The sequence below is a fragment of the Primulina eburnea genome, chromosome 8 (assembly GCF_022965805.1).
Source record: "Primulina eburnea isolate SZY01 chromosome 8, ASM2296580v1, whole genome shotgun sequence".
NCBI lineage: Eukaryota > Viridiplantae > Streptophyta > Magnoliopsida > Lamiales > Gesneriaceae > Primulina > Primulina eburnea.
The window spans coordinates 436368-447601 of NC_133108.1; the positions used below are offsets into that span (position 1 = coordinate 436368).

At 36.4% G+C, this 11234-nt stretch overlaps 1 protein-coding gene across 2 annotated transcripts; it reads right to left on the minus strand.

The window, feature by feature from the left end:
- Positions 1-8925: 8925 nt before the first annotated feature.
- On the minus strand, positions 8926-11103 carry LOC140837621 (uncharacterized). 2 transcript variants are annotated; one of them, XM_073203735.1, is made up of 4 exons: positions 10803-11103; positions 9987-10511; positions 9650-9875; positions 8926-9545 (listed from the first exon to the last, which is right to left on the minus strand). In XM_073203735.1, exons 2-4 carry the CDS (start codon positions 10509-10511, stop codon positions 9103-9105), a joined length of 1194 nt encoding a protein of 397 aa, XP_073059836.1. In that variant the 5' UTR covers positions 10803-11103; the 3' UTR covers positions 8926-9102. The 2 variants fall into 2 exon arrangements, with proteins under 2 accessions (XP_073059836.1, XP_073059837.1); XM_073203736.1 differs by having other exon boundaries at positions 9987-10523.
- Positions 11104-11234: the final 131 nt, after the last annotated feature.

An 11234-nucleotide genomic window follows, 5' to 3' on the forward strand; every position in this document is an offset into this window, starting at 1 on the left:
GATGACAGAATAGAGAATAAACAAAAGAATCACAATGATTGAGTAATTGCTCCAAAATTAAATATGAACCAATGGATAGGAATAATCTTTTATTGATTCATCAAGAAAGTGCAATTACAAATGAACTTTGAAAATGAAACAGAAATGTAAATGGGACAAGTGTCACATACTAGTAATGTTCTAATCTATCACTTCCCCCAAATCTAAATCCATATGATCCTCTTCAACTTCCTCTTCTTCTGCTTCGGGATCCTCCTCGGGTTCATCTTCATGGTTGGCTATTACTGCTTCGAGATGTTCAATATGACCATGCAGAACTGCATTCTGGTCACTAAGAACTTCAACAGTATCTTGCAACTCTTGAATCTGAGCATCAGTCTGTGCATTATACTGATTATGTTGGTGCACGAGTTGGTGGTTCTGATCCTTGAGTATTTGGATCTTGTCAACTAGTGTATCACGTAGCTCGATGAATTCTGCCACAGTCTCTTGGGATATTTCAAACTCCTCTTGAGTCTTCCTATTCCTCCCTTCTGCTTCATGCAGATAGTGAGCATAACGTTGAACATCACCCTCTAAGTGTTCTGCTCGACGCTCCAACTCGTCCTTGTCCAGCTTTAGGCAGTAGTTATGCCCCTTTAGTTTCTCTAGCTTCCGCTCTAAGTTCTTAACGTAGCTATTTTGGTCTGCCATATCCTACATCCAAAACATGAGGGTAAAGGTTCAGAATTGATATCAAGAATATGGATTAATTTATAGACAAGTACTGGAATGAATAGAATCAGTAAGCCTATAACATTCGATAGCAGAAAATAGTTCAAAAATTTTCGGTCTCAGAATGGCGTGAAAAATTTATTAAAAATCTTTCACATCAAGAATATGAATGGTACCAAGTTTGGTGCAAAAATACTAAGCCATTTGGAAATGAAAATTCCTCAAAGCTTCAAAATTTTGGAACATTTTACGGAAATGATGATATCCCTATCTAAACGATGGATTTTGGGCTTCGTCGGTGGTGCTAGAACGATTTATCGTTCTAGCTTAGGTTCTCCTCGTCGAGAGCCCAACCAACGCCTACTTTTAATGGTAAAAATTCCTCCTGGATCAAAAGTTATGGTCGTTTGAAGTTTGCGCGAAAAACACCTCAACTTCTATGCCATTTTGCGAGGTCTACTGCATTTGCTTGCTGGAATACGCTGTCTACTGCAATTCTGATGCTTCTGCAATCAGTCTGCTGCTTTTCCAGCATCGTCTGCTGCATTCCGAGTCTACTGACTCAGTCTTCTGCATTCAGACCTACTGGTTTCTTTCTACTGGTTCTGGGTTCGGCTACTGGTTTCCATCTACTGGTTCTGGTTTCGTCTACTGGTTTTGGCCTACTGAATTTTTTTTTTTTTAAACTCGTTTCAGTAGTCTATTACAGTAGCTTATTTTCAGTAGTCTATTTCAGTAACCTTCTGAACTTATTCTCAGAAGTCTATAAGAACTTATTATTTCTAGTTCCTCCTCCCCAGATTATGAAACCCGGTTCTGCTCTGATACCACTTCAATGTCACGCCCCGGGACGGGGGTTAGTTGACACCGGCGTTGCTCTCAAATATTCATTCGAAAACAACAAGCCTCAGAAGTACAGAATCTCGTAAACCAGTCTTTTATTCATAATACGAAATAAATCAATTGTCTGTTACAACTCGAATACTGATGTTTTACAGCGGAAATGTAAAACCAAATATTACAGTATCTTAACAGATGCAGCGGAATAAAATAAACATAAACTGAGAACAACAGTCTTCTTCACCAGCCCCAGAACTGGATCTGTTCCTCTTCTTCTAACATTTCTTCAGTACTCTTATCTGAGATGGGTTTGGTGGGTGAGTGATATGATTGTCACTCAGTAAGCAGGGGCGGGAATAACTCCCAGTTTTCGAAAATCATTTTAATACAGAACAGTATTTCAAGAATATACAGAAACTCTTACTTTCAGAACAGGAATCAGTATTCATAAATCAGTAATCAGTAATCAGTATTCAGTAATCAGAAATCAGAAGTTTAACAAGTAAGCACTGAGCACATTCGTGAATTTCATGGCTAAACTGATATCAGTCCCCTATATGTTCTCTCCTCTAAGGGGTGAGGCCAGTAATCAATAATCAGACATGCTTTAAAACAGAAATCATCAAACGGGTTCTAAGATATTTATATATAAGCCCACTTACTGTAATTTGCAATAAGGTTTCGGTAGAAGTCTGGAATATGCTCGTTCTTGCCACTGGTTTCTACTGCTCGAAAATAAGCACCCTCCCTTAGATCGAAATTCAAATGATAATCTCATATTTGTGTAACACCAATTCAGAGATTTGAGAGTGTTATTTATAGGCAAGATTCTGACTGTTAGTCTCCCAAATAAATGGCCATAATCTGCCATTAACATCCTTTATTTCGAGTTAAATGCTTCAGTTACAACTCAATAGCTGAATGAGTAACTGTCTGCTGGAATTCGCTCTTCTGCTGCTGGATTCGGCCTGCTGGATTTTGTCTGCTGGAAAATACCAGCTTCTGAAATATTAGCTTCTACTGGAATTTTTAACTTATGCTGAAATTTGCTAGTTGCTGGAATTTCAGGTTCTCACATGATATATGAGAAAAGAAATATTCATGGTGTTCCTTTGCGTGTTTAACGCGCAATTATTCGTTGATGATTGGAAGAACGACGACGAAGGGACATTGGCTTGAATACCTTGCAAATTTCGAAACTTTTTTCCTTGAAACTCTTGTGTGTGTGTCGTGTACGTTGAGAGGAAAAGTGTTTGGATTTGTTGGGGAAGTGGGGCGTGTAATTGTGTTATGAATTGTGGGGTTTTTGCACTTTAAATATTAATTAACACACTAACAAAAGCATTGGCCCATTAACAAGTTAATTAGGCACATTAGTGCTTAATTAAAATATTTTGTTAAATAAATTTTGTGAATTTATTAGTCATGTTACCAAAACGTTCGTAATTTTGTTGAAAATCCAACACCGATAAAATTTACGTCACGGCGTATGTGACACCCAGACCCGTAACAATAAAATACACAGCGGAAATAAATTTTTCTTTAAAATATGGAAGGAGTTTCAAAATACATTTCTTTAAACATCTTTACAAAATAGCAATACATGATCATTTAAATGACAAGCAAAATACAAAATATCATTCCTATGATCATGTCCAAAATCTTCCTTCCAACGGTGTAAGCATATGACCCCCTGTCCACAGTCAATGTCCCGGGCCGCCACTCTGATCTGCATCACATGAAATAACTGAAATGAGAATAAATCTCAGCAAGTAGAACTCTTACATAGCAATGACAATATACTCTGAAAACATAGCTTTGAAATCATAAATACCATCAACTCTGAAACATAAACTCTGAACATGAATATCATAGCAATAACATAGAAATGAGATGGTATTTCTCTTTACTCTGGTTGGATTGATATCAATAGTAACTCTGCTCTGGGGTGCTCATATCCCAAATCGATATAAACCGATAACTCTGAGGGATATAAGCCTATGGTCGTTGATCAACTAATTGCATGCAATTCTCTGGCTATATATTTATCAATCTAATAGAAACATTTAAACTCTCTCTGGCTTTAACAATCACTTTGAAACTCTATCTTTTCTCTTGTATTCACTTTTGAACAATAATGAGACATAAAAGCCTCCAATATGCATAGCAATGGAATTAATACATAACAATGAATCAATTGAAGGGAATAACACATTAAAACCTTTGAAACACAATACATATAACATCATGTGAGCACAAGGGATGAAATTCCACTTACAACCCAATAGAACACCTCAAACTTAGCTCTTGGTCACCACCTACAACAATAATCCATAAATAACACCAACATCAACTCTATAATCAAGAATCCATGACAATAAATCCATAAATCCAGAAGAACAACAAACCCAAGTCAACTCTTAACTCAAAACCTTAAAAGAATCGCACCAAAAGCTTACCTAAGCTTCCTAGCACCAAGGAGAACGTCGCTCTCAACTCGAATCGTCAAAAAGAAGCTTGGATTGAAGATAGGAAATGAAATAAATGGAAGAAAACCCTATAAGGTAGAGAGAAAAGTCGAAATGAAGGGGAAGAAATGAGTAAAGTGATGGCCAACCACTCCAAAAAGCACTAAATATCTCGGCCATACCTTGACCGCGCGTGCGCCAACACAAGGACCGCGCGTGCGCCAAGCCTTCGACCAAACATCATTTTCTGAACCACTAGGACCGCGGGTGCGGTCCTTACATGACCGCGGGTGCGCTCCTGCATCGGTCCTGCCACAGCGTACTCTGCGCACAGCTTCTTCAAAGATCGCCTCATAAACGCCTCTTCCCGTCCGAATTAGAAAAAGTGGTAAACTACAAAGTTGTAGCTCTATGTCGTATCTTGACTCCCTCAAAATTTCAGATTATTTGGAGCTCTGAGTAAAAAGTTATGCTAAATCTCCCAACCTGTGTCACTGGAGGAACGTCGAATTACACGACACACTTCGGGACACTTTTGGATTACCTTCCACAATGATTTGAACAAAACTCAAAATAAGAAAGTTATAGCCTTATGTCTTATCTAACCACTCCAATTGACCTCACCTCATTTGGATCAATATACCATTTATCATGAATTTAATCGTAACGCCGCTACAATAACACTGCACATCATCTATAACCAACCATACTATAAATCATAACTCGAAACTCTTAACATCCAAACTATACTTAAACTTACCCAAATAGCCAATAATCATACAAAATCTTAAACCATACCGTACACCGGGCTCGGCTATTACCGCGTATAAAATCACATCAAAGTCTCTTATTTTCAAAAATAAGAAATAGCATCAATCATATTTTAAATAATTAAAAACAATTATTTAATAAAAACATTTTCTATTTTTTTAGCCTCCGGTCTACGTTCCTCGATCGCAACTCGAATAACCTTTAAAAATACATTTTAATGCAACCATGTAGAAAATTATATTTTAAATATGTCAATATGCACAACATAATTAATTTATGAAATTAAAACAATTGATTGAAATACACAAGGAATTTAATAACGTGTGTCCATGTGATTCGCGTGGACCTTTAGATTTTCGAGGAGTTACAATAAATCATCAAAAGATACCATATGGAAGAAGTGAAGTCTGAAAACTTGGAAAGGTGAATATATATATGTTCAGAAACACGGAGCTGGGAACTGGGGCGGCGTCTGTAAAACAGTTAATTCAAGGCAAAAACTTGTGTGAGACGGTCTCACGGGTCGTATTTGTGAGACGGATCTCCTCTTATTTGGATCATCCATGAAAAAGTATTACTTTATATGCTAAGAGTATTATTTTTTATTGTGAATATCGGTAGGGTTGACCCGTCTCACAAATTAAAATCCGTGAGACGGTCTCACACGAGACTCGCTCGTAACTCACGTAAGAAGTGACTTATATACACAAACTATTAAATAAACGAATAAAATACGGGTGGGTCATAACAAAACCATTTAACAATTATGCTGATTAGGTGGCAGATGTTGCTGGTAAGACATTAATCAGGCTAACTTGATGATGAACTCCTGTGGATGGGAAAAGTCATTTGGTTGAGCAAATAATAATAATAATAATAATAATAATAATTTCCAAAAAGTGAAATCTATAATCAAGAATTTTGCGAGTAAATCCAAAAGCTACGACCAGTACTACTTAATTCTTCTAGTCACATATCGTGTTGGAGTTGGTTCACCACAAAATATGATCTAAACTAGTTTTTTGTTCACGCGCTACGTATATATCCAATCGATTATATTGAAATTAAAATTTTAAATTTCCTTAATTATAAGCTTTTAATTTCTTTACATAAATATTATCTTTATTAAAGAAATGGAAAAGGAAAAAAAAAAAGAAGAGGTAAGATGGAACATGGTTAAAAGAGGTGGTGCCACATATGTAACATCGACACTAATTAATTTCGATGTTTTCTCTTATATATTTTGCTGTCAACCTAACCAAGTCGTGTAACATTTACTTCGATAGATGTATCTCAGCTGCCAACTTCATTGAGTTGATATTTTCGTTTTTATTTATTTCTGGATTGAATAATATAACGGTGTTGTAGGGACCCGGACGCTAATCAAGTTCTTAATCATTATTGGGACTAATTAATCAATTATAAAACATGGTCTAAATTTTTATTTTTAAAATGCGGAACGTAGTGAAATCAAACTCATATACATATCAGTATAAAATACAATACAAGTCCTGTACTGCATGCATTCAACTAAACTAAGGTTTAACAACTAATGTCAAGTGTTCCAACCCTATTATACATCATAATCCAAGTCCGGAGCCTCCACTCTAATCACAATCTCTCCTCATCTCCTGGACCCTGATCCTGTCCCACCTGTTGTCATGTACACATTTAGACAAGACAACAGCCGGATAACTCCGGTGAGAATAAATCCCAGTATAAATCAACGAAACATGCAATAATACAATCACATATAAAGCATGTAATCAGGTAACAGTAATATGTATCAAAATCTGAAACATAATTACAATTCTGCAATTCAGACTAGACTCAATCCTAGTCTAGGGATCCCGGTTTCCAAATGTGGTGTTCCTATATCGAATTCCGTAATAGAAGGAACTCTGTTCCTATTACTCGATATAACCAAATATGCTGTTCCTATATCGAATTCCGTAATAGAAGAATTCCAATCCTATTACTCGATATAACCAACATCCGGTGTCCTGACCTATCCGTCATGGACTGTAGCTCTATCGCTAATATCATTATCTTGAGACATCGTGCAATGTTCCCGTGGTAATTCCACCACTATCAGGAACTTCTGTCACAAGATTACTCATCTGATACCTGCTATCTATAATTCAAGAAAACAAGTACATCAGTCAAATCAATGCAAATATCAATGCAATAAAGTAAAGTATGTGATTTAGGTAAACTCAAGTCTAATACGACTCAAGTTGATCTCCCAATACCACATTGACTTATACCTTTCTTTCTTCGGTTTCTGGCTCAGTCGAAGTCCTGAACTCACAATCTGTCTGGCAATGACAATATCAATTATCTCATGTCAATATACCTTTCAAATCAATAACAATCTGATCAATCTTGATTTAATTCAAAATCAACGACATAACGGTACAAACTCAGTATCCCCGTCAATACCATATCACCAGATAACAGTTACAATCCATAACCCATATCCAATACAATCCGTAATCCAATCACAATTCAAATCTGTCTGGTATAAATCAATATACCCTAAAAATTCATAACAATTCCATAATCAGTCCGTTTCTTAATCTGACTTCGATTCTATGATGTCTAACATGTCAATAATATCATATATGAGTTCCATTCAATTCTGACAATATCATAATTTCAAAGCATGTCAAAACGTAGTAAAACTTACGTCCAGTTGTAGCCTACGTAGATAGGAACTCCATACCGAAGTCGGATTCAAAATCAGATGGACGAATTTCTCGCAGAAGGCGTAAGGATTTTCAGCAAATTCCCTCAGACCTTTTCTCGATTTCTGCTGAATTTTCGAAGGCATCCTACCCTATATATATCATTGCATGCATGTCATGAGGTGTCACAATTTTCGCAAAACACGTCGCACCGCGGGTGCGGTAGCTGCAAGACCGCAGGTGCGCTCATGCTTCGGCGGCCTTTCCATTTTCTGAAATTCGACGACCGCGGGTGCGGTCTTGTTCTCACCGCGGGTGCGGTCTCAGTTTTTCAAAATTTGCTACCCTACTGGAATTGCACCGCGGGTGCGGTGTCTTCCTGAGCACGGGTGCGATGTTGCTTCGGCAACGCATGCTGAAATTCAAAATAAATAGCCGCACATTCTCTTAAATCGTGTCTCAGTTGGCTCTTTCGTAATCACGTTAGATTATAAGTCAATATTCCTTGATTAACAGTGATTAATTCTCGGGCATTACAGGTGTGGACATGGAATATGCTTGTGAGCTTCCAAAGATTCTGAGATTATTACTGTACTAAATTGCACATTATGCTATAACTAACTTAATTAGATATTAGATATCAAATTTTCTTTACAATTTTACCTTCTATATATTTGTACGTTAGCCAACTTTGTTGAGATGAGTTTATTAGTAAATTTTGTACATCTCTCAATCTTTTTCCCATTTTTCTCCAACTTAAATCTAATTTATTTAAAAATTTAAATGATCTCAATAAACTTATCTAACCATTAATCTACGAGTATCATATCCTAATAAATTTTAATTTTTACATAAAAAAATTAATATGACATTGCGTGTATCATATTTAATTTTGTAAAAATTTGAAAAACAAAATATAATATATAATTTTATATCAAGCCAAACCCTAATTATTATCAAAGAAGAAGAATAGGACGTCTATTTTTGGATAATCATATATTTTATATCCAATAATTAAGACCTGTGGAATAAATGGTGCCTTTATCATTTTTATTAAAGACAAAAACTTATGTGAGACCGTCTCACAGGTCGTAATTGTAAGACAGATCTCTTATTTGGGTCATCCATGAAAAAGTATTATTTTTTATGCTAAGGGTATTGCTTTTTATTGTGAATATGGGTAGTGTTAACCCGTCTCATATATATATATACACATATATTTACTAACATATATAAAATAAATGAAACTACATATATATATATATATATATATATATATATATATATATATATATATATATATGTATTAAATGAGTTATATATTCGGCTTTGATTGTTCAATGGAGTTCGATAATAATTAATGATTTATTTCATGCTGAAAAATTAGTGGAAATGGTTCAAAGTGAAATGAAACCTATGTATTATTTTTTTATGGATAGATAAAATTTATCTGAGTAAGTGCAATATAGCTCCATAATATTTGAGTAGCATAGAGAAGGTGCTTCACATTAACAGCCGTCAATTTCAGTCGTTGCTATTCAAACAACTACAACATCATATTTAGATAAACAATTTGAAGATGTGCATCCACAAACAGTGACAAATATTACAACAACGAATTTTTAATTTTGGGTGTTCCACATGGACATTGCGCACTGATCTCGCCAATTAACCCACTCGTTCGACGCCTCAAAAGTGCTTATGTACTCATTTTGTGTCTCCTGCATGGGACTGCCAACTTCATCTTCGAGTTCCTCCAAAGGATCATCGGGCATTTGACTACGAATGAAATTATGTAGGAGAATGCAAGCAAGAATTATTTGGTTTTGAACATGCAAGGGGTAGAACGAAGGACTTTGAAGGATAGCCCATCTCTTTTTCAACAAACCGAATGCTCTTTCAATAATATTTCTTGCTTGTGAATGCCTCCAATTGAATAACTCCTTGTGATCTTGTGGTGCAGACGCACGGTTGCCCCAAGCATCCCTATGATATCGTACTCGTCTATACGGAGTCAAAAAACCCTCGACATTAGCGTATCCATTGTCACAAAGATAATAATACCCTGCGCAACGATTGAATAAGACAAAATTGTTGTTAAAGAGAGAAGCTGCAATGGTAAATGTTAAGACAACTGTAAAAAGTACAACAAACTCATTCACATACAACCTCTTGGAACCTTGAATGCATCATCCCGATTTAATGCATCTCTTAAAACCCTGGCGTCAGCGGCAGACCCTTCCCATCCAGTAAGAGCGTAGATGAAGTTCATATTTCTATCACACACCCCCAGCACATTAACCGCAACATTTCCCTTTCGGTTTCTATATTTGGCTTTATCTGTGGCCCGAACGTGTACTCCGATATACGTGCCATCCAACGCACCTAGAGAACCCTTTAAAAGATATGAAACGACGTAAATAATGGTCAAAAATTACTTATAGTCACTAAAAAAAAGGGTGACGGACAATTTTTAAACAAAATCAATGTCTTTACAACGTAATACCTGAAACCATTTCCAAGGTTCGCTGTCACAATTGGCATCCACAGGCGTAGGCTTCACAAGAAGTAACGTATACAACTTCAACAACGCGCGCATAACTTCATGAAAATGTGCGCTGACTGTCTGGCCACTACGCATGTAATCATGACTGGTTACCCGATTTTTCTTGTGGTGTGCCAATATAGACAAAAACATTGCAACCTTCTCTTGGACGCGGACATATCGAGAATCTGCTAGTCCTCCTAAATGCATTAAAAGATAGCACAACCTTCCAAATGCGTTTCGATTCATTCTCAAGTTCAACATGCATTGAACATCACCCGCATCAATAATCATATTCAAATGGCTAAATTGACCACTGATTCTTTGTGTCATGCTATAGGAAACAGGTCTAGTACGCGTGGATCGACGACGATGGACAATCATTCTCGTACGTGGTCGAATTAGAAGACACAACATCAACAAATTTCTAAACAACAGTTGTTGAACCAATAGAACCAGTAGAAGGTTTCTACGTTTCAGGTCCATCTTCCGACAACACTCAACAAACGAGAAGACATTATTATTGAGTCGCACAGAAGAAGAATAGTAAGTAAATGTTAACAAAAAAAATTTTAATTAACTGAAAACAGTTTGTTAACTACACATTTTCTGAGGTCGAAGAACCTTAACGAATTTGGTTACGAAAAAATTATACGGGTACATGAATTTTTTAAAAATAATGCACGAATGAACCCTACAATTTGGGTGTCTATTAATTTGGGAAAGAATTAAGTCGGTCCGGTCTATAACAACAAAGTCATCGAACAGATATTTTACCTGCAGATAGTGTTGAGTTCAGCAAATATTTGCACGGGCGAGCTTGAGTTCAGTGGACGAGAGTTGCAAACCTCCAGGAAGAACGAGGGCGGGCATTTTCAATCCACGGTGAGAAATAAGTGAGAAATGCGCCACGACGATGTGAAGTAGGGCAGAGGGTAATTTAGGAAAAAATAGAAGCTTCATGTTGTACTGTACAAATATGGACAACAAATACCTTCTCGAAATTGGGATTGTATTCATTCATTTTCAAGCTTGTACAGTGCCTTAATCACGGGCCCATTGGTTATCCCGACTGGTGTAAAAAATGAACCAAACGTTTGAATAATAGTGTTATCCTACACTAATCCAGCGGACCAAACGTGGCATAAAAAACTACAAGTACAAACACATGCAGACTAGAAACCCTATTAATTTTTGGAAAAAATTAAT

Coding starts and splice junctions, on each gene's coding strand:
- LOC140837621 (XM_073203735.1), bottom strand. CDS start 10,511: ATGGACCTGAAACGTAGAAACCTTCTACTGGTTCTATTGGTTCAACAA. Junction 9,876..9,986: donor AACCTTGGAAATGGTTTCAG/GTATTACGTTGT, acceptor TATCTTTTAAAG/GGTTCTCTAGGTGCGTTGGA. Junction 9,546..9,649: donor TGCATTCAAGGTTCCAAGAG/GTTGTATGTGAA, acceptor ATCGTTGCGCAG/GGTATTATTATCTTTGTGAC.